Source organism: Arachis hypogaea, chromosome 11 (genome assembly GCF_003086295.3).
Source record: "Arachis hypogaea cultivar Tifrunner chromosome 11, arahy.Tifrunner.gnm2.J5K5, whole genome shotgun sequence".
Classification (NCBI taxonomy): Eukaryota; Viridiplantae; Streptophyta; class Magnoliopsida; order Fabales; family Fabaceae; genus Arachis; species Arachis hypogaea.
Window position 1 is genome coordinate 64,353,995 of NC_092046.1, and position 24,525 is coordinate 64,378,519.

Sequence of the window (24,525 nt, forward strand, 5' to 3'; positions counted from 1 at the left end):
ATGAAAGAAAGGGTTAAAAATGAATCCTTTGAAATGTGTCTTTGGAGTGTCAGCAGGAAACTTTCTCGGTTTTATTGTTCATAAAAAGGGGGTTGCAGTTGATAAGAATAAGGCTGATGCGATTTTAGCATTATCTTCTCCTAAGTCGAAAAAGGAACTATAGTCGTTTTTGGGGAAGTTGAATTACCTTCAAAGGTTCATATCGAATCTTTCTGGCCGAACTCGAGTGTTTGCGCCTTTAGTAAAATTAAAGAATGATTCACAGTTCAAATGGACAGATGAACATCAACAGGCATTTTAGTCAATAAAGGCTTATTTGTCTAAAGCTCCGATAATGGCGAATGTTCGCCCACATGAGCTCTTAAAATTGTACATTGCTAGATCTGCAAATACGATTGGGTGTATGTTAGCCCAAGATGACGAGAATGGTCATGAATGGACCATTTATTACCTCAGTTGAGTATTGACTGATATAGAGACAAGGTATTCACCAATCGAAAGATTGTGTTTGTCTTTACATTATGCGTGCATGAAATTAAAGTGTTACATGGTGGCCAAGTCTGTGAATGTCATTGCACAAACTGACCTTGTCAAATATATGTTGAGTTCTCCAGTGTTATGAGGTCGTTTGGGGAAATGGATGCTAGCTTTGACAAAATTTGATTTACAGTATGTTCCAGCGAAGGCTGTAAAAGGTCAGGTTATTGCAGATTTTTTAGTTGATAATCTGAAAAAACTGAATGACTAGGGGGCAAATGTGCTCGACGTTAAAGTCGATTATTGGAAGTTATATTTTGATGGATCGAAGCACAAAGATGGTGCATGGGTAGGAATTTTCATTATTTCACCAGAAGGAATACCATCGGAATTTCTGTTCGAGCTAAAATATCCTTGCTCGAATAATATGGCAGAATATGAAGCTTTGATTTTAGGTCTCGAGATTTTGATTGGGAAAGGTGCTTTGGAAGTTCAGATTTTTGGGGATTCTCAGTTAGTGTTGAAACAGCTATCGAAAGAGTTTAAGTGTAACAATGAGAAGTTGCAAAAATATTTGGCAACAGCATGGGAGTTGTTAACTTCTTTTTGAAAAGTTTTATTAGTTCATATCCCAAGGATCTGAAATGAAATTGCTAATAAATTGGCCCAGATTGCTTCGAGATATAAGATAAGCCCCGAAACATTGAAAAAATTGGCAGAAATTTGCCAAATTTTAGTGCTTATAGATGAAAGAGAAGTTTTATGCTTGGATGAATGGGGAGATGATGATTGGAGAAAACCTATTGCTGATTATTTAAGGAACCCTAGCATTCGAGTTGATAGGAGGATAAAATTAAAAGCAGTAAATTTTATTTTAATGGCTGATAAGTTATATAAGAAAGGGATCGATGGGAGCCTTTCGAGATGTCTAAGTCAAGATGATAAAGACAGTGCTTTAGGAGAAGTCCATAAAGGTATATGTGGTGCTCATCAGGCTGGGATGAAAATGAAATGGGTTTTATATCGAAATCATATTTATTGGCCCTCTATGATTAAAGATTGTATTGATTATGCGAAGGCTTGTCAAGATTGTTAACGCCATGGAGCGGTGCAACAGATTCCAGCATCTGAGTTGCATTCAATTATTAAACCTTGGCCATTTCGGGGTTGGGCTTTAGACCTAATTGGATTGATATATCCCCCCTCATCGAAAAACCACAAATTTATTTTGGTGGCAATAGATTATTTCAGGAAGTGGGTTGAAGCGATTCCTCTGATAGAGGTTGGACAAAATGAAATAATAAATTTTATCGAGAAACATATAATTCATCGATTTGAGATTCTCCAAACATTGAGTACTGACCAAGGAACTATGTTTACTGGTCAGCGAATAAAGAATTTTGCAGCTTCAAGAAACATTAATATGGTTACTTCAACCCCTTATTACGCACAGGCCAATGGACAGTTTGAGGCAGCAAATAAAATTTTGATCAATTTGATTAAAAAGCAAATCGAAAGTAGACCTCAAACTTGGAATGAAACTTTGATCCAAGTACTGTAGGCATATCGAAACTCTCCAAGAGGATCAACAGGTACTTCTCCTTATAAACTAGTATATATGTGCATGATGCCATTTTACCATTAGAAATTAATCTTAATACTTTGAGAGTATTGAAGCAAGATGATTTGCCTGTTAACGATTATTGGAACGTAATGTTCAATGAGTTAAATGATTTGGACTCAAAGCGGATATTGGCGCTTGAGAATATGATCTGACAAAAAGAAAGCGTTGCTCGAAGTTATAATCGTCGAGTAAGGGAGAAATGTTTTAGTATTCGGGAGTTAGTTTTGAAGGTTATTTTGCCAATAGAAAAGAAATCGAGGTTTCTCGGCAAATGGTCTCATATGTGGGAAGGTCCTTTTCAAATTATTGAATTATATTCTGGAAATGCGTATTGAATCAAGGATATCGAGTATGGAAATATAATTAATTTAGTAAATGGAAAATACATGAAGCAATATCATTGTTTGTCAAACCAAAGTTAAAGATTCAAATGCATGAGTCTAAAGAACGAAGGACATGATTACAAGTACCGATACCCTAAGGTGGAGAAATGTAAGGCGCCATAAGCTTTTCTAAGTTTGAGTGTAGTTTAATCCTTTCACTGTCCAGAGCCGAAAGGGTTTTAGTTTGCTCATACTCCTCATACTGGGCTTTGTCAAGTTGCTTCTCACATTCCTCTTGCTTGGCCTTAATAGAGCAGATTTCTTGTACAAGTTTTTGTTGTTTGTGTTGAACAGTCGCTAAAGGTATTGCTATATCAGCCTTCCTCTTTCGAACTTTAGCAAGACTCTCATTAATTTGAGCGAGTTCTGCTTCAAGTGCTTTTTCCTTTTTATCGTAGTAAGCTTGAGCGAAAAAATCTTGAGAGATACTTAGGTCAAATTCTTTACGAGAAGCTTTAATTGGTTGAAGAGCTATAGAACAGCCTTCTAATTCGGTCTAGATCTTAGCCACTTTTTCTTTGATCTCTTGTAACTTGTCCTGGACAGTTACACATTTGTTGGCGACTTTTATGAATTGGTCGACTATAGCAGAGTAGTGGGACGGAACCTGAAGTTCAAGAGATGAGCTTAAGACATCAGACAGAAGTGGGTTTAGGACTACATTGTTTGTCCATTCAGTAAGTGGATGTCCCAAGAGTCTGAGAAGGGTCAGTAGTAGATCTCGAGCATTCTTGTCTAGCTCGGAAGGTAGAATAGATATAGAAGGACCTACAGTGGCAGGAGTGGAAATAGGCACCTTGTCCTCTTGAATGGCTTGGTTCAAGATAGTAACCAATTCAATTAAATTAACATCCGCAGACTTTGAAGTCATACACAGGCTTTCAGGTTCCGAAGCAAGAGGAATTTGAAGTTCAGAACTCTTAGGTGGACTTGAAGTTTTCTGGGGTGAAGGGTTGGTTTCTGGAATTCGGGATGGAGAATCAGAGTCAGGGGCAATAGTTTCAAGGACCCGAGAAGGGGAGTCAGAGTCAGGAGCCACCTGGAACCTAGTAGAGGTTTCAATTTGGTTTGGTGGAGAAGAATGTTCAATATTGGCGGTTTGTATTGGAGAATGATCGGCATGATCTTCTGTCAAATCAACTGATAAACCCATATTTTATGATACATTTTGTGCTCAACTTAAGTGATTTATTCAACCCTTCACCCACTTATTCATGTGAAATTGCATGGTTTTACTTTCCCTTTCTTATTATGTGATGTATGTGAAAAACATGTTTCCTATGCTTTAAAAATATTTTAATTACATTTTATTACCATTCGATGCCGTGATTTGTGTGTTGAGTATTTTCAGATCTCCTAAGGCAGGAATGATTTAAAGGATGGAAAGGAAACATATAAAAATGGAAGGAAAGCATAAATGGAGTTTTTGAAGAAACTGGCAGCGACGCGAACGCATGGATGACGCGGCCGCATGCCAGCGTGAAAAAGCAGTGACGCGAACGCGTGACTGATGCGGACGCGTGCCTTGAGCAGAACACAAATGACGCGTACGTGTGACCGAAGCAAACGCGTGATAAGGAAAACTCCAGATGACGCGACCGCGTGACCGACGCGGACGCGTGACAGACGCCACGTGCAGAAACTGCAGAAAACGCTCCCAGCGATTTCTGAAGCCCTTTTTGGCCCAGATCCAAGTACAGAAAGCACAGATTTGAGGTTATAAAGTGGGGGAACGCATCCATGCAAGGAGAGCCTTCAATTATTCACTTTTCATAATTTAGATGTAGCTTTTTGAGAGAGAGGTTCTCTCCTCTCTCTTAGGATTTAGGATTTTAGGATTTCTATCAGTTTAGTTCAATTCATCTTCAATCACAGGTTCAATGTTCCTTTAATTTATGTCCTCTCCTGCTTTTATTTATTCTATTGCTTTATTTGTATCTGACTTGTGTCGCCAAATTGGCTTATGATCCTTTTCATGTTAGATTTGAATATTCTATTTAATGCAATTTGAGGTATTTCAGAATTATGATTGCTTTCCTTTATTTATATAAATAATTTAGATTTTTCCCTTTTAGCTTTGGTTGATTAATTGGTAACTCTTGAGTTATCAAACTCATCGTGATTGATAATTGTTATTTTTGTTAATTGAATCGAATTCCAATAACTCTAGTCTTTCCTTAGGAATTAACTAGGACCTGAGGATCAAATTGATTAGTCCACTTGACCTTCCTTTGTTTAGTAAAGGTTAACTAAGTGGGATTAAAACTCAATTATCATCACCATTGATAAGGATAACTAGGATAGGAATTCCAGTTCTCATACCTTGTCAAGAGTTTATTTTACAACTATTTATTTATTTTACTTGTCATTTAAATTACTTGTTCCTTACTTTCAAAATCCCCAATTTACAAAACTCATAACCAATAATAAGAACACCTCCCTGCAGTTCCTTGAGAAGACGACCCGAGGTTTAAATACTTCAGTTATCAGTTTTAAAGGGGTTTGTTACTTGTGACAACCAAAACGTTTGTAAGAAAGGAATTCTTGTCGGTCTAGAAGCTATACCTACAACGCAAATTTATTTGTGAAAATTCTAGATCGCGCGAGAGTTCCGTTCTTCAAAATGGCGCCGTTGCCGGAGAACTACAAACGTGTGCCTTATTATTGGTTGTTGTAAACATTTTTCTTCTATTTGTTTATTTGTTTTTGTTTTTCCCTTTTATTTCTATTAGCTACTATGAATTCTCACCCCTCTCGCTTTGAGTTTAGTTCTAAATTTGTTGAAAGGAGTGGAAGCTATAACAGGAATATGCATCAAGGTCTAAGCAGTCAAAGATGGATGGAGCCAAGAGGATCTGATCAACCCTTTAGGCAACAACACCCTCCAAGATATCATGGGCAAGGACCATTCTACAATGCATACCAAGCTGATAGATATAGTGGACCTCTTGGTAGTTACCAACAAGCCCCACCCTGTGCTTATAGATCATCCTCTCAACATAACTTCGAACCACCACACTCACAAGCTCCTTTTCACCATTCACCACCGTATGATCCTTATTTATCCCAGTTCCAATCCAATTACTCCCAAACACCACCACTTTTCTATATATCATGTCCATATCCGTCACCTCAAAAATCACAGGCTCACCTCAAGGAAACAGTAGATCAACTTCATACAACCCTTCATCAGTTGGAGCAAGCAATAAATCAATTATCTTCCAGACGTTTAGACACTCAAGGAACTCCAATAGCTTCATGTGGAGATTCTAATGACAAACGTAGCATGAAGGAGACACTAGAAATCCCAGTGGGCAGTAAAGAGCATAACTTTATTCTGGAACAATTGGAGGAAGCTCAATCTATCCAAGAAGAAGAAGTACTGATTGAAGATTTAGGAGATGCTGAACCTCCATGGGAATCCAGAGTTGTGAAAAATTCCATCAAGGACGTTACAATTGATGCTAAGGAGGATAGTGCACAACCTCCAAAGCAGGTATTTTATGAAGAACTAGACGGGATAACCTAAGACGCAAGTTTCCTTGATGATGATAATCACAAGTCAAGTTCTCTTAGTAATGAACTTGCATCTGCAAGTGAATTCTTTGAGCCTGAAGAATCTTATCCAAGTGAATACGAGGATGATGTCGAAGTAGATTTCTCTCAACTTCCAACGTATGACTTGAGTGACGAGGAAGACATAGAAGACTTTAATCAGGACGCAGTTGCAGTTGAAAAATTTTGCAAAGAAGTGGAGGAATTCACAGAAGAATACAAGGGAGTAGAGCTTACAGAACCACTGGAAACACCTATCCCAAGGCCATTACCACCTAATACAAGCTTCAAGTGGGTACAATCCTTAACCTTTATCTTTACTTTTCCACTTGAATATGGTTTGCTTGAAACAGATGGCCAGCTTAGAGCTCTCTGCGGCTTTAAGAGTAAGAGGAAAATGGCTCGTACTCCGAGCTGGGGTACAAGGTTCAATAAGGTTCCACGCTTCAATTTGAAGTGCAAGGATTGGTATCAAGTTCAATTGAATGGGTCTCGGAAGATGTTTGGTCATCCTGGTGAGAATACAATTTCTAAACCGCCCGGATCGAAGAATATAGATCAAGACAAAGGTGGATTTAAAGGCAAAGTTTGGGATCCTGGAATCTATTCTGACATTCGTCACCCTGGGAGCCTGAGAACCTGTTTGAAGCTGCTCAACAGCTTTACATGCCTAGTTTGGGACCCCGGAGGCTGTTGGCATTCCAAACATTGGTGGAGATTTCTGGATGAATTTAAGCATAAGCCACCATAACAGGAAGCTCATCCAATGTCCAACTTAAGGACTTTAACTAAAAGTGCTAGGTGGGAGACAACCCACCATGGTATGGTCGTTTCTTTTTCAATTTTATTTCGTGTTGTTTATTTTTATATTATATTATTTTCATTGAACCTGGATATTATTCGTAGCATTTTCATTAGCATTGCATACTTCATAATCGCATAATTGCATAAAAAAAAAGAGGGTGCGACGCGTGACAAACCCCAATTTGAGGGTTTATCTTGTGATGATTTCAGGGGTTTTATCAATGATTCCACACACTTTCTATATGAAAATACAAGATTTTGCATTCCTTTCCTAGTTTCGCCTCATGAATGAAAACATGCTTATTTCGCACTAAAATAGATACATTTCTAATCTTCTCTTGATGCCATTCGATGCCGTGAATTGTGTGTTAAGTGGTTTCAGGATATAGAGTAGGAATGGACCGAAAGAGAGAAGGAAGACGGGTACAAAGGAAGGAAGCATGAGGATTAAGCTTTGGAGATTTCCGCATGGGCGCGTGCGCGCACCTTGCGCGCCCGCGCGGATAGGACAGCGTGGAGCCAAAGCCAAGAGCCGGCTTGAGAAGCGGCTAAGCCAGGATCTTCATGGGCGCGCACGCGTACATCACGCCTCCGCGCACATTACAAGACGTCTCAACGGCGCGTGCGCGTACCTTGCGCGTGCGCGCCGATTTGCGAATATGATTTTTAAGAGGTCACGTGACTTAGGCGTGGAGGCAGTTAAGGATCCCACTCTTGGAGAAACACCTTGGCGGGAAAAGCTTAAGAAGACCAAAGGAACAAGGGTTAGGGACACTTAGTTAGTTCATTTTTCTAGATCTAGATATTTTTGGGGAGAGGAGAGTTAGTTACACTTTTTGGGAGAAGAAGAGGGAGATTCCAAGCTTTACTAGGGTTCATCCTCATCTAATTTCTGAATTTTCAATGACTTTTTGGTGAGATCCATTACAATTCTCACTCCACTTTGTTCATGTCATAGATTTTCTTCTCCAACTTCAAGTAGTAGATACAATTGATCAATTCTCATAGATCTAGAATTCAAAATTTTGGATTTCATCTCTATTTTGGATTTTCATTGCTACTCTTTGAGACTTGTTGTTAGATCTTTGTGTTGCAATACTTTCAATTCGACTTTCCTTCTCATTTTACTATGACTTGCCTTCTTGCTCATCACATGTTTGATAAAATGACAACACTAGTTATGGAGTAGAATTTTCACACTTGGCATAGGGTTTGGTCCTTGGAAGAAGTTGAATAGTTGTATCAATAGTTGATTTGGAATTAGGGATTGCTAGTTGGCTCGGAGTGCACTAAAGCTAGATTCCCATAAGGTGAAGCTAGGACTTGTGATTCAAGTTGATTGCTTTCATTTGACCTTCCTCTATACCTAGGGGATAACTAAATGAAGCAAGGCCAAATTGTTGTCAACATTGAATGGACTATAAGGATAGAATTTCTAATGCCAACCCTAAGCCAAGTCTTTTGATAATTGATTGTTTGTTTCTCATTACTTTGCTAAAACCTTCAAAGAATTCCAACAAGGCTTACTAAATCAATAAGATGCACACTTTGGCAATTCCAAGGGAGAACGACTCGGGAGACTAGTACTCTCGGATATAGATTGTAGATTTGTTTGATGAAGGATTTTGCGTCGGTTTAGACTATACTACGATTGATCATTTGATAATTTCTATACCGGCAAAAAATTCATTTGTCAACGCGACCGCGTTGCTAACGCGTTCGCGTCAGTCGCGAAAACACCTCCCACGCGTCCACGTCAGCCACGCGAACGCGTGATCTGGAAATCGGCATAAAAATCCAACGCCCAGAAATTTGGGCTGGAATCGTGCGGCTGGTGTGCATTTAGCACAAAACGGCTCACGTTCGCGTCCCCCACGCGAACACGTCACTTGAGAAACACCCATCCCACGCGAAAGCGTGAGCGACGCGTCCGCGTCGCGTGGATAGCATGGCACTGGTGCACGAAATTGTGATCATCAATGGCGCCAACAACTTGGTACGCACAATTCTAATCTCAACTCTTTATTACAACTTCACACAACTAACCAGCAAGTGCACTGGGTCGTCCAAGTAATAAACCTTACGTGAGTAAGGGTCGATCCCACGGAGATTGTCAGCCTGAAGCAAGCTATGGTCACCTTGTAAATCTCAGTCAGGCAGATTCAAATGGTTATGGTGAATTGATAATAAAAACATAAATAAAATATAAAGTGGGATAGAGATACTTATGTAATTCATTGGTGAGAATTTCAGATAAGCGTATAGAGATGCTTTCGTTCCTCCTGAACCTCTGCTTTCCTGCTGTCTTCATCCAATCATTCCTACTCCTTTCCATGGCAAGCTTTATGTAGGGCATCACCGTTGTCAATGGCTACATCCCATCCTCTCTGTGAAAATGGTCCAATGCACTGTCACTACATGGCTAATAATCTATCGGTTCTCGATCATACTGGAATAGGATTTACTATTCTTTTGCGTCTGTCACTACGCCCAGCACTCACGAGTTTGAAGCTCGTCACAGCCATCCCTTCCCATATCCTACTCGGAATACCACAGACAAGGTTTAGACTTTTCGGATCTCAGGAATGGCCGTCCATGGGTTCTAACTTATACCACGAAGATTCTAATATCTCGGACTCGGTCCTCTGTATTAGATATCTAAGAGATATTCATTCTAGCTTGTTTGCATGTAGAACGGAAGTGTTTGTCAGGCACGCGTTCATAAGTGAGAATGATGATGAGCGTCACATAATCATCACATTCATCATGTTCTTGGGTGCGAATGGATATCTTAGAATAGGAATAAGCTTGAATTGAATAGAAAAACAATAGTACTTTGCATTAATTCATGAGGAACAGCAGAGCTCCACACCTTAATCTATGGTGTGTAGAAACTCTATCGTTGAAAATACATAAGTGATGAAGGTCCAGGCATGGCCGAATGGCCAGCCCCCATAAAGGTCTAAGATAGCATAAAACTGATCAAAGATCTGATCCGAAGATCTAAATACAATAGTAAAAAGTCCTATTTATACTAAACTAGTTACTAGGGTTTACAGAAATGAGTAAATGATGCAGAAATCCACTTCTGGGGCCCATTTGGTGTGTGCTTGGGCTGAGCATTGAGCTTTACACTTGTAGAGGCTTCTCTTGGAGTTGAATTCCAGTTTGTAACCTATTTCTGGCGTTTAACTCCACTTTGCAACCTGTTTCTGGCGTTTAACTCCAGAATGCAACATGGAACTGGCGTTGAATGCCAGTTTGCGTCATCTAAAATTGAGAAAAGAATAGACTATTATATATTTCTGGAAAGCCCTGGATGTCTACTTTCCAACGCAATTGAGAGCACGCCATTTGGAGTTCTGTAGCTCCAGAAAATCCACTTTGAGTGCAGGGAGGTCAGAATCCAACAGCATCTGCAGTCCTTCTTCAACCTCTGAATCTGATTTTTGCTCAAGTCCCTCAATTTCAGCCAGAAAATACCTGAAATCATAGAAAAACACACAAACTCATAGCAAAGTCCAGAAATGTGAATTTTAATTAAAAACTAATAAAAATATACTAAAAACTAATTAAATTATACTGAAAACTATGTAAAAACAATGCCAAAAAGCGTATAAATTATCCGCTCATCACAACACCAAACTTAAATTGTTGCTTGTCCCCAAGCAACTAAAAATCAAATAGGATAAAAAGAAGAGAATATACTATAAATTCCAAAATATCAATGAAACTTAGCTCCAATCAGATGAGCGGGACTTGTAGATTTTTGCCTCTTGAATAGTTTTGGCATCTCACTTTATCCATTGAAGTTCAGAATGATTGGCATCTATAGGAACTCAGAGTTCAGATAGTGTTATTGATTCTCCTAGTTCAGTATGTTGATTCTTGAACACAGCTACTTTATGAGTCTTGGCCGTGGCCCTAAGCACTTTGTTTTCCAGTATTACCACCGGATACATAAATGCCACAGACACATAACTGGGTGAACCTTTTCAGATTGTGACTCAGCTTTGCTAAAGTCCCCAATTAGAGGTGGCCAGGGTTCTTAAGCATACTTTTTTTTTTTTGCTTTGGACCTTGACTTTAACCGCTCAGTCTCAAGTTTTCACTTGACACCTTCACGCCACAAGCACATGGTTAGGGACAGCTTGGTTTAGCCGCTTAGGCCAGAATTTTATTCCTTTAGGCCCTCCTATCCACTGATGCTCAAAGCCTTGGATCCTTTTTATTACCCTTGCCTTTTGGTTTTAAGGGCTTTTGGCTTTTTCTGCTTGCTTTTTCTTTTTCTTTTTCTCTTTTTTTTCGCATTTTTTTTTTCTGCAAGCTTTTGTATTCACTGCTTTTTCTTGCTTCAAGAATCATTTTTATGATTTTTCAGATTATCAAATAACATGTCTCCTTTTTTCTTATTCTTCAAGAGCCAACATATTTAACATTCATAAACATCAACTTCAAAAGACATATGCACTGTTCAAGCATTCATTCAGAAAACAAAAAGTATTGTCACCACATCAAAATAATTAAACTAGTTTCAAGGATGAATTCGAAACCATGTACTTCTTGTTCTTTTGTAATTAAAACATTTTTCATTCAAGAGAGGTGATGGATTCATATTCATAACTTTAAGGCATAGACACTTAGACACTAATGATCATGTAGTAAAGGCACAAACATAAATAACACATAAGGCTCAAAAACCAAAAAACAGAAAATAAATAGACAAGGAGATTAAGGAATGAGTCCACCTTAGTGAGGGTGGCGTCTTCCTCTCCTTGAAGAACCAATGGTGCTCTTGAGCTCCTCTATGTCTCTTCCTTGTCTTTCTTGCTCCTCCCTCATAGCTCTTTGATCTTCTCTAATTTCATGGAGGATGATGGAGTGCTCTTGATGCTCCACCCTTAGTTGTCCCATGTTGGAACCTAATTTTCTTAGGAAAGTGTTGATTTGCTCCCAATAATTCTGTGGAGGAAAGTGCATCCCTTGAGGCATCTCAGGGATTTTATGGTGAGGAATTTCCTCATGCTCATGTTGAGGTCCATGATCTCTTATTTGCTCCATCCTTTTCTTAGTGATGGGCTTGTCCTCTTCAATGAGGATGTCTCCCTCTATGTCAATTCTAGCCAAATTACAGAGGTGGCAAATGAGGTGAGGAAAGGCTAACCTTGCCCAAGTGGAGGACTTGTCAGCCACCTTATAGATTTCTTGAGGTATAATCTCATGAACTTCCACCTCTTCTCCAATCATGATACTATGGATCATGATGGCCCGGTCTATAGTAACTTCAGACCGGTTACTAGTAGGAATGATTGAGCGTTGAATGAACTCTAGCCACCCCCTAGCCACTGGTTTGAGGTCATGCCTTCTTAATTGAACCGGCTTGCCTCTTGAGTCAATTTTCCATTGAGCTCCTTCCTCACATATGTCTATGAGGACTTGGTCCAACCTTTGATCAAAGTTGACCCTTCTTGTGTAGGGGCTGCGTTCTCTTCCATCATTGGCAAGTTGAACGCCAGCCTTAGATTTTCCGGACTGAAATCTAAGTATTTCTCCCGAACCATGGTGAGCCAATGCTTTGGATTTGGGTTCACACTTTGATCATGGTTCCTAGTGATCCATGCGTTTGCATAGAACTCCTAAACCATTAGGATCCCAACTTGTTGAATGGGGTTGGTGAGAACTTCCCAACCTCTCCTTTGGATTTCAAGTCAGATCTCTGGATACTCATTCTTTTTGAGCTTGAAAGGAACCTCAGGGATCACTTTCTTCTTGGCCACAACTTCATAGAAATGGTCTTGATGGACCTTTGAGATGAATCTCTCCATCTTCCATGACTCAGAGGTGGAAGCAATTGCCTTTCCTTTCCTCTTTCTAGAGGTTTCTCTGGTCTTAGGTGCCATAAATAGTTATGGAAAAACAAAAAGCTATACTTTTACCACACCAAACTTAAAATGTTTGCTCGTCCCCGAGAAAAAGAAGAAAGAAAGTAGTAGAAGAAGAAGAAAATGGAGGAGATGGGGGAAAAAGATGTATTCGGCCAAGGAGCAGAAGAGAGGGTTGTGTTGTGTGAAAATGAAGAAGGAGTGAGGGGTTTATATAGGAGTGAGGGGGGTGTAGGGTTCGGCCATTAGGGTTGGGTTTGGGAGGGAAATTATTTTGAATTTTGAAGGTAGGTGGGGTTTATGGGGAAGAGAGTTATGAAAAGGTGTGAAGAGGAGAGAAGAAAATGTGGGGATCCTGTGGGGTCCACAGATCCAGTGGGGCCAAGGACTTAACATCCCTGCTCCAATTAGGCGTGTAAAATGCCCTTGCTGTGCAATCCTGGTGTTTAACGCCAGACTGCTGCCTGTTTCTGGTGTTAAACGCCCAAATGTAGCTTGTTTCTGGCATTTAACGCCATGTAGATGCCTGTTTCTGGCGTTAAACGCCAGCTTGGTGCCTGTTTCTGGCGTTAAACGCCAGACATATGCTTGTTTCTGGCGTTTAAACGCCAGACTGCTCTCCTCCAGGGTGTGCTGTTTTCAATGCTATTTTTCATTTTGTTTTTGATTTTTTAGTAGTTTTTGTGACTCCACATGATCATCAACTTAATAAAACATGAAATAACAAAGAGAAAATAAAATAGATATGATTAAATAACATTGGGTTGCCTCCCAACAAGCACTTCTTTAATGTCAATAGCTTGACAGTGAGCTCCCATGGAGCCTCACAGATAATCAGAGCAAGGTTGGAACCTTCCAACACCAAACTTAGAGTTTGACTGTGGGGGCTTTGGTTGACTCTGCAGTGAGAGAAGCTTTTCATGCTTCCTCTCCATTGTTACAGAAGGAGATCCTTGAGTTTCAAACACAAGGTTGTCTTCATTCAGTTGGAGGACCAACTCTCCTCTGTCCACATCAATCACAGCTCTTGCTGTGGCTAGGAAGGGTCTTCCAAGGATGATGGATTCATCCTCATCCTTCCCAGTGTCTAGGATTATGAAATCAGCAGGGATGTAAAGGCCTTCAACCTTCACTAACACGTCCTCTACTTGTCCATAAGCCTGTTTTCTTGAGTTGTCTGCCATCTCTAATGAGATTCTAGCAGCTTGCACCTCAAAGATCCCTAGTTTCTCTATTACAGAGAGTGGTATTAAGTTTATTACTGACCCCAGGTCACACAGAGCCTTCTCAAAGGTCATGGTGCCTATTTTGCAGGGAATTAGGAATTTACCAGGATCCTGTTTCTTTTGAGGTAATTTCTGCCTGTTTAATGCATTCAGTTCATTGGTGAGCAAGGAAGGTTCATCTTCCCAAGTCTCATTACCAAATAATTTGGCATTCAGCTTCATGATTGCACCAAGGTATTTAGCAACTTGCTCTTCAGTAATGTCTTCATCCTCTTCAGAGGAAGAATACTCATCAGAGCTCATGAAGGACAGAAGGAGGTTCAATGGAATCTCTATGGTCTCTAGATGAGCCTCAGATTCCTTTGGTTCCTCAAAGGGATACTCCTTATTGGTCACTGAATGCCCCAGGAGGTCTTCCTCATTAGGATTCACGTCCTCCTCCTCCTCTTTGGGTTCGGCCACACCATGTAAGGCTATGGCCTTGCACTCTCTTTTTGGATTTTCTTCTGTATTGCTTGGGAGAGTACTTGGAGGGATTTCAGTGACTCTTTTACTCAGCTGGCCCACTTATGCCTCCAAATTTCTAATGGAGGACCTTGTTTCATTCATGAAACTTACAGTGGCCTTAGATAGATCAGAGACTATATTTGCTAAGCTAGATGGATTCTGCTCAGAATTCTCTATCTGTTGCTAAGTGGATGATGGAAAAGGTTTGCTATTGCTAAACCTGTTTCTTCCACCATTATTAAAGCCTTGTTGAGACTTTTGTTGATCCTTCCATGAGAAATTTGGATGATTTCTTCATGAGGGATTATAGGTATTTCCATAGGGTTCACCCATGTAATTCACCTTTGCTATTGCAGGGTTCTCATGATCATAAGCTTCTTCTTCAGAAGATGCCTCTTTAGTACTGTTGGATGATTCCTTCAATCCATTCAGACTCTGAGAAATCATATTGACTTGCTGAGTCAATATTTTATTCTGAGCCAATATGGCATTCAGAGCATTAATTTCAAGAACTCTCTTCCTCATACGCGTCCCATTACTCACAGGATTCCTTTTAGAAGTGTACATGAACTGGTTATTTGCAACCATGTCAATGAGTTCTTGAGCTTTTGCAGGCATTTTCTTTAGGTGAATAGATCCACCTGCAGAATGGTCCAATGACATCTTTGATAATTCAGACAGACCATCATAGAATATATCCAGGATGGTCCATTCTGAAAGCATGTCAGAATGACACTTTTTGGTCAGTTTCTTATATCTCTCCCAAGATTCATAGAGGGATTCACCTTCCTTTTTTCTGAAGGTTTGAACATCCACTCTAAGCTTACTAAGCTTTTCAGGAGGAAAGAACTTGGCTAAGAAAGCCGTGACCAGCTTATCCCAAGAGTTCAGGCTGTCTTTAGGTTGAGAGTCCAACCATATTCTAGCTCTGTCTCTTACAGCAAACGGGAAAAGCATGAGCCTGTAGACCTCGGGATCAACCCCATTGGTCTTAACAGTATCACAGATCTGCAAGAATTCAGTTAAGAACTGAAAAAGATCTTCTGATGGAAGTCCATAAAACTTGCAGTTCTGTTGCATCAGAGAAACTAATTGAGGTTTCAGCTCAAAATTGTTTGCTCCAATGGCAGGGATTGAGATGCTTCTTCCATGTAAATTGGAATTTGGTGCAGTAAAGTCACCAAGCATCTTCCTTGCAATGTTATTATTTTCGGTCATGTCTCCTTCTTTTTCGAAAATTTCTGTAAAGTCCTCTTCAGAGTGTTGTGTTTTAGCTTCTCTTAGCTTCCTCTTCAGAGTGCTTTCAGGTTCCGGATCAGCTTCAACAAGAATGTTCTTATCCTTATTCCTACTCATATGAAAAAGAAGAAAACAGAAAAGAAGAGGAATCCTCTATATCACAGTATAGAGATTCCTTTACGTGAGTAGAAGAAGAGGAGAATAGAAGAAGGAGAAGAGAAAAATTCGAAAATTAATTAAAATAAAATAAAAATATTTTTGTTTTTATTTTAAATATTAATTAGAATTCAAAAATTAAAAAGAGAAATAAAATTAAAATTTAAAACAATTAGTTAATTAAAAAGAATTTTGAAAAAGGGGGAAGTAGTTTTCGAAAATTGGAGAGAGAAAAGTGGTTAGGTGGTTTTGAAAAAGATATGATTGAAATAGAAAACTTTTAAAATCAAACAAAAAGTCAAGTAGTTAATTGAAAAAGATTTGAAAATCAATTTTGAAAAGATAAGAAGTTAGAAAAAGATTTTGAAATTAAAATTGAAAAAGATATGATTGAAAGATATTTTGAAAAAGATTTGAAAAGGAAATTTAAAAAGATTTAATTTTTGAAAAAAGATTTTGAAATTAGCAATAAAAAAGATATGATTGAGAAGAAATTAAAAAGATTTGATTTTGAAAATTAAAGTTGATCACTTGACTAACAAGAAACTAAAAGATAAGATTTTAAAATTCAAAGATTGAACCTTTCTTAATAGGCAAGTAACAACTTGAAAAATTTTTGAATTAAAACATTAAATGTGAGCAAGATTTTCGAAAATATGAAGTAAGAATGAGAAAAAGATTTTGAAAATTAATTTTAAAAATTTTCGAAAATATATATAAAAAAAATTGAAAAAGATTTTATTTTTGAAAAAAATTTGAAAAAGATAGAATTTTTAAATTGAAAATTTTGCTTGACTAAAAAAAAGATATGATTTTGAAAATCTTTGACTAATTCAATGCAATTTTCGAAAATTAGGAGTAAAACAAGGAAAAGATATTTTTTTATTTTTGAATTTTAATAAGGAAAGAGAAAAGCATCAAAAAGACTCAAGACATAAAAATTTTGGATCAAAACAAAGGAAACATGCAAGAACACTTTGAATGCAAAGATGAACACCAAGAACACTTTGAAGATCATAATGAACATCAAGTATGTATTTTTGAAAAAGTTTTAATAAAAGAAAACATGCAAGACACCAAACTTAGAAATTTTTAATATTTAGACACTAAGAATTCAAGAATGCATATGAAAAATAAGAAAAGACACAAAACAAGAAATTTTAAAGATCAAACAAGAAGACTTATCAAGAACAACTTGAAGATCATGAAGAACATCATGCATGAATTTTCAAAAAAAAATTTAAGAAAAATAAAAGAATGCAATTGACACCAAACTTAAAAATTGACACTAAACTCAAACAAGAAACATAAAATTTTTGGTTTTTATGATTTTATAAGAATTTTTTTTTTGGTTTTTTCGAAAATTATTTTGGGAAAAACGAAAAAGAAAAAAAAAATTTGTATTATTTTCGAAAATAAGAAATAAAAAGCTTAAAATTAAAATAAAATTACCTAATCTGAGCAACAAGATGAACCGTCAGTTGTCCAAACTCGAACAATCCCCGGCAACGGCGCCAAAAACTTGGTGCACGAAATTATGATCATCAATGGCGCCAACAACTTGGTACACACAATTGTAATCTCAACTCTTTATCACAACTTCGCACAACTAACCAGCAAGTGCACTGGGTCGTCCAAGTAATAAACCTTACGTGAGTAAGGGTCGATCCCACGGAGATTGTCGGCCTGAAGCAAGCTACGGTCACCTTGTAAATCTCAGTCAGGCGGATTCAAATGGGTATGGTGAATTGATAATAAAAACATAAATAAACTATAAACTGGTATAGAGATACTTATGTAATTGATGAGCCGATAATTTATACGCTTTTTGGCATTGTTTTTAGTATGTTTTTAGTAGGATCTAGTTACTTTTAGGGATGTTTTCATTAGTTTTTATGTTAAATTCACATTTCTAGACTTTACTATGAGTTTGTGTGTTTTTCTGTGATTTCAGGTATTTTCTGGCCGAAATTGAGGGACTTGAGCAAAAATCAGATTCAGAGGTTGAAGAAGGACTGCTGATGCTGTTGGATTCTGACCTCCTTGCACTCAAAGTGGATTTTCTGGAGCTACAAAACTCGAAATGGCGCGCTTCCAATTGCGTTGGAAAGTAGACTTCCAAGGCTTTCCAGCAATATATAATAGTCCATACTTTGGCTAAGAATAGACGACTTAAACTGGCGTTCAACGCCAATTTTCTGCCCAAATCTGGCGTCCAGCGCCAGAAAAGGATCCAAAACCAGAGTTGAACGCCCAAACTGGCACAAAAACTGGCGTTCAGCTCCACAAATGGCCTCTACACGTGGAAAGTTAAGGCTCAGTCCAAACACACACCAAGTGGGCCCCGGAAGTGGATTTATGCATCAATTACTTACTCATGTAAACCCTAGTAGCTAGTTTATTATAAATAGGACCTTTTACTATTGTATTTGACATCCTGGATCCTGGATTGTATTTTGATCCTGTGATCACGTTTTGGGGGCTGGCCATCTCGGCCATGCCTGGACCTTTCACTTATGTATTTTCAACGGTAGAGTTTCTACACTCCATAGATTAAGGTGTGGAGCTCTGCTGTTCCTCAAAGATTAATGCAAAGTACTACTGTTTTCTATTCAACTCATCTTATTTCACTTCTAAGATATCCATTCGCACCCAAGAACGTGATGAAGGTGATGATTATGTGTGACGCTCATCACCATTCTCCCCTATGAACACGTGCCTGACAAACACTTCCGTTCTACATGAAATAAGCTAGAATGAATATCTCTTAGATCTCCTAACCAGAATCTTCGTGGCGTAAGCTAGAATGATGGCGGCATTCAAGAGAATCCGGAAAGTCTAAACCTTGTCTGTGGTATTCCGAGTAGGATTCAATGATTGAATGACTGTGACGAGCTTCAAACTCGCGAGTGCTGGGCGTTAGTGACAGACGCAAAAGGAGGGTGAATCCTATTCCAGCATGATCGAGAACCGACAGATGATTAGCCGTGCTGTGACAGAGCATGTGAGCATATTTTTCACTGAGAGGAGGAGATGTAGCCACTGACAACGGTGATGCCCTTGCATAAAGCCAGCCATGGAAAGGAGTAAGACTGATTGGATGAAGATAGCAGGAAAGCAGAGGTTCAGAGGAACGAAAGCATCTCCATTCGCTTATCTGAAATTCTCACCAATGAATTACATAAGTATTTCTATCCCTATTTTATTAATTAATATTCCAAAACACTATTATCAATTTATATCTGCCTAACTGAGATTTGCAAGGTGACCATAGCTTGCTTCATACCGACAATCTCCGTGGGATTCGACCCTTACTCACGTAAGGTATTACTTGGACGACCCAGTGCACTTGCTGGTTAGTTGTATCGAAGTTGTGAACCATGGTATTGGCACCATATTCTTGGCGCCATTGCCAGGGAAAGAAAGAGCCATGAATTTTACATAATCAAAGTGTAATCACGATTGCGCGTACCAAGTTGCTCACGTTGCCAGGGATTGTTTGAGCCTGGACATCACAATTTCGTGCACCAAGTTTTTGGCGCCGTTGCCGGGGATTGTTTGAGTTTGGACAACTGACGGTTCATCTTGTTGCTCAGATTAGGTAACTTTCTTTTCGTTTTCCTTTCAAAAATCTTTCAAAAATATTTCAAAAATTTCTCATCTGTTTTCGAAAAAATAAAAATGTTTTCAAAAATTTTATTCAAAATTTTTAAGAATGAATTCTAGTATTTCAAGAAGCATGTTGAAGCCTGGCTGGCTGTAAAGCCATGTCTAATTCCTTTGGAAATGAGTATGTTAGGCGTGTCATGTCTGAATTACATGCTGAAGCTTGGCTGGCCATTGGCCATGTCTAGTGTTTTGGACCGGAGCTTTCATTGAAAGCTTGGCTGGCTCATGAGCCATGTCTAATTCCTGGACTGAAGCTTTAGACTAAGAATGCAAGATTCCTGGAATTCATATTAAAAATTTTGGAATCCTTATTTTCTCTTTTCTAAATAATTTCCGAAAAATATAAAATAAAAATAAAAAAAAATTAGAAAATCATAAAAAGCAAAAATATTTTTCTGTTCCTTGTTTGAGTCTTGAGTCATATCATAAGTTTGGTGTCACTTGCATGTGCATCTTGCATTTTTCGAAAATTCTCATGCGTTCATAGTGTTCTTCATGATCTTCAAGTTGTTCTTGGTAAGTCTTCTTGTTTGATCTTGATGATTTTTTGTTTTGTGTCTTTTCATGTTTATCATATGCATTCTTGAATTCTTAGTGTCTAAGCATTAAAGAATTCTAAGTTTGGTGTCTTGCATGTTTTCTTTGCATTAAAAATTTTTCAAAAATATGTTCTTGATGTTCATCATGACATTCATAGTGTTCTTGGTGTTCATCTTGACATTCATAGCATTCTTGCATGCATCACATGTTTTGATCTAAAAATTTCATGCATTGCATCTTTTTAGTGTTTTTCTCTCTCATCATAAAAATTTCAAAAATAAAAAAAATATATCTTTCCCTTTTTCTCTCTCATCAAATTCGAAAATTTGAGTTGACTTTTTCAAAAATTTTTAAAATCAAGTTGTTTCTTATGAGTCAAATCAAATTTTCAATTTGAAAATCTTATCTTTTTCAAAATCTTTTTCAAAAATCAAATCTTTTTCAAAATTTTTAGTTATTTTCGAAAATTTCAAAAATATTTTTCAAAAATCTTTTTCTTATTTTTATATCAAATTTTCGAAAATAACATAATCAATTAATGTTTTGATTCAAAAATTTGAAGTTTGTTACTTGCTTGTTAAGAAAGATTCAAACTTTAAGTTCTAGAATCATATCTTGTGATCTCTTATGAATCAAGTCATTAATTGTGATTTTAAAAATCAAATCTTTTTTTCAAAAACTAATTTCTATCATATCTTTTCAAAAATATCTTCTCATCTTATCTTTTTCAAAATATCTTTTCTAACTTCCTAACTTCTTATCTTTTCAAAATTTGTTTCAATTAACTAACTAACTTTTTGTTTGTTTCTTAACTTTTTCAAAACTACCTAACTAACTCTCTCTCTCTCTAATTTTCGAAAATATCTTCCCCCTTTTTCAAAAATTTCTTTTTAATTAACTAATTATTCTTATTTTTATTTTTGATTTTAAAAATTTTCGAAAAATACTAACATTTTTCAAAAACTATTTTCAAAAATCACTAACTCTTTTTCAAAAACTATTTTCGAAAATTCCTTCTCTCTCATCTTATTCTATTTATTTATTCATCTACTAACATCTCATCTCACATCTCTGACATCCTCACAGTTGTGTTTCTTCCATTACATTACATTCTTTGTCTCCCCCTCTTCTTCTACTCACACAGGGATCCCTATACTGTGGTATAAAGGATCCATATTATTATTATTATTTTTTCTGTGCCCTCTTCTTTGTCATATGAGCAGGAGCAAGGACAAGAATATTCTTATTGAAGCAGATCCGGAACCTGAAAGGACTCTGAAGAGAAAATTAAGAGAAGCTAAAATACAACAATCCAGAGATAACCTTTCAGAAATTTTCGAACAAGAAGAGGAAATGGCAGCCGAAAATAATAATAATGTAAGGAAGATGCTTGGTGACTTTACTGCACCTAATTCCAATTTACATGGAAGAAGCATCTCCATTCCTGCCATTGGAGCAAACAACTTTGAGCTGAAACCTCAATTAGTTTCTCTGATGCAGCAAAACTACAAGTTTCATGGACTTCCATCTGAAGATCCTTTTCAGTTCTTAACTGAATTCTTGCAGATATGTGATACTGTTAAGACTAATGGAGTAGATCCTGAAGTCTACAGGCTCATGCTTTTCCCTTTTGCTGTAAGAGACAGAGCTAGATTATGGTTGGATTCTCAACCCAAAGACAGCCTGAACTCTTGGGATAAGCTGGTCACGGCTTTCTTAGCCAAGTACTTTCCTCCTCAAAAGCTGAGCAAGCTTAGAGCTGATGTTCAAACCTTCAGACAGAAAGAAGGTGAATCCCTCTATGAAGCTTGGGAAAGATACAAACAGTTGACCAAAAAGTGTCCTTCTGACATGCTTTCAGAATGGACCATCCTGGATATATTCTACGATGGTTTATCTGAGCTATCAAAAATGTCACTGGACACCTCTGCAGCTGGATCCATTCACCTAAAGAAAACGCCTGCAGAAGCTCAAGAACTCATTGACATGGTTGCTAATAACCAGTTCATGTACACTTCTGAAAGGAATCCTGTGAGTAATGGGACGCCTATGAAGAAGGGAGTTCTTGAAGTTGATACTCTGAATGCCATATTGTCTCAGAATAAAATATTGACTCAGCAAGTCAATATGATCTCTCAGAGTCTGCATGGAATGTAAGCTGCATCCAACAGTACTCAAGAGGCTTCTTATGCAGAAGAAGCTTATGATCCTGAGAACCCTGCAATAGCAGAGGTAAATTATTTAGGTGAACCTTATGGAAACACCTATAACTCATCATGGAGAAATCATCCAAATTTCTCATGGAAGGATCAAAAGCCTCAACAAGGCTTTAATAATGGTGGAAGAAACAGGTTTAGCAATAGCAAGCCTTTTCCATCATCCACTCAGCAACAGACAGAGAATTCTGAACAAAATACCTCTAATTTGGCAAACTTAGTCTCTGATCTATCCAAGGCCACTGTAAGTTTCATGAATGAAACAAGGTCTTCCATTAGAAATTTGGAAGCACAAGTGGGCCAGCTGAGTAAGAGGATCACTGAAATCCCTCCTAGTACTCTCCCAAGCAATACAGAAGAGAACCCAAAAGGAGAGTGCAAGGCCATTGACATAAGCACCATGGTCGAACCTACAAGGGGAGTGGAGGACGTGAATCCCAAGGAGGAAGACCTCCTGGGACGTCCAGTGATCAATAAGGAGCTTCCCTCTGAGGAACCAAAGGACTCTGAGGCTCATCTAGAGACCATAGAGATTCCATTGAACCTCCTTATGCCCTTCATGAGCTCTGATGAGTATTCCTCTTCTGAAGAGAATGAGGATGTTACTGAAGAGCAAACTGCCAAGTTTCTTGGTGCAATCATGAAGCTGAATGCCAAATTATTTGGCATTGATACTTGGGAAGTTGAACCTCCCTTGTTCATCAATGAACTAAGTGATCTGGATCAACTGACATTGCCCCAGAAGAGACAGGATCCTGGAAAGTTCATAATACCCTGTACCATAGGCACCATGATCTTTAAGGCCCTGTGTGACCTTGGTTCAGGAATAAACCTCATGCCCCTCTCTGTAATAGAGAAACTGGGAATCTATGGGATGCAAGCTGCTAAAATCTCATTAGAGATGGCAGACAGTTCAAGAAAACAGGCTTATGGACAAGTAGAGGACGTGTTAGTAAAGGTTGAAGGCCTTTACATCCCTGCTGATTTCATAGTCCTGGATACTGGAAAGGAAGAGGATGAATCCATCATCTTAGGAAGACCTTTCCTGGCCACAGCAAGAGCTGTGATTGATGTTGACAGAGGTGAAATAGTCCTTCAATGGAATGAGAACTCCCTTGTGTTTAAAACTCAAGGATCTCCCTCTGCAACCATGGAGAGGAAGCAGAAAAAGCTTCTCTCAAAGCAGAATCAACCAAAGCCCCCACAGTCAAACTCTAAGTTTGGTGTTGGGAGGCCACAACCAAACTCTAAGTTTGGTGTTGAACTCCCATATCCAAACTCTAAGTTTGGTGTTGGAGAGTCTCAACAAAGCTCTGCACATCTGTGAGGCTCCATGAGAGCCCACTGTCAAGCTATTGACATTAAAGAAGCGCTTGTTGGGAGGCAACCCAATTTTTATTTATCTAACTATATTTTCCTTAGTTATATGTCTTTGTAGGTTCATGATCATGTGGAGTCACAAAATAAATATAAAAATTGAAAACGGAATCAAAAACAGCAGAAAAAAAATCACACCCTGGAGGAGCATCTGTCTGGCGTTCAGCGCCAGAACAAAGCATGGTTCTGGCGCTGAACGCCCAAAATGGGCAGCTTCTGGGCGCTGAACGCCAGAACAGGCATGGTTCTGGCGTTCAACGCCAGAAATGGCACACAAATGGGCGTTGAACGCCCAAAATGGCCACCAACCTGGCGCTGAACGCCTAGAGTTGTGTGCAAAGGCATTTTTACATGCCTAATGGGTGCAGGGATGTAAATCCTTGAACACCTCAGGATCTGTGGACCCTACAGGATTCACTCAGGATTTGTGGACCCCACAGGATCCACTCAGGATCTGTGGACCCCACAGGATCCCCACCTACCTCCACTCACTTCTTCTCACCACTCACATCCATCCACTCTTCCCCATAAACCTACCTCGTAAACTCCACCTACCTTCAAAAATTCAAAACCAATTTCCCACCCAAACCCACCCATATGGCCGAAACCTTCCCCCCCTCCCTTCCCTATATAAAGCCCTCCATTCTTCATCAAATTCACACAACACACCCCTCTACACCTTTCTTGGCCGAACCACATCACACTCTCCCTCTCTTCCATTTCTTCTTCTTCTTCATCTATTCTTTCTTTTATTGCTCGAGGGTGAGCAATATTCTAAGTTTAGTGTGGTAAAAGCATAAGCTTTTTGTTTTTCCATTACCATTGATGGCACCTAAGACCGGAGAATCCTCTAAGAAGGGGAAAGGGAAG

The 24,525-nt window shown here is 38.5% G+C and overlaps 1 protein-coding gene and 1 non-coding gene across 2 annotated transcripts; one reads left to right on the forward strand and one right to left on the reverse strand.

The window, feature by feature from the left end:
• Window positions 1-334: 334 nt before the first annotated feature.
• On the forward strand, window positions 335-1,087 carry LOC140176132 (uncharacterized). The gene is made up of 3 exons (XM_072206017.1): window positions 335-401; window positions 648-700; window positions 749-1,087. The coding sequence occupies exons 1-3, from the start codon at window positions 335-337 to the stop codon at window positions 1,085-1,087; spliced, it is 459 nt and encodes a 152-aa protein (XP_072062118.1).
• Window positions 1,088-21,811: 20,724 nt separating this feature from the next.
• Window positions 21,812-21,919, reverse strand: LOC112724591 (small nucleolar RNA R71). Its single transcript, XR_003163746.1, has one exon. It is a non-coding gene; the product is annotated as a small nucleolar RNA R71 (small nucleolar RNA).
• Between the last annotated feature and the right edge of the window lie 2,606 nt (window positions 21,920-24,525).

Coding starts and splice junctions, on each gene's coding strand:
- LOC140176132 (XM_072206017.1), top strand. CDS start 335: ATGGCGAATGTTCGCCCACATGAGCTCTTAAAATTGTACATTGCTAGA. Junction 402..647: donor ATCTGCAAATACGATTGGGT/GTATGTTAGCCC, acceptor AATGGATGCTAG/CTTTGACAAAATTTGATTTA. Junction 701..748: donor CGAAGGCTGTAAAAGGTCAG/GTTATTGCAGAT, acceptor CTGAATGACTAG/GGGGCAAATGTGCTCGACGT.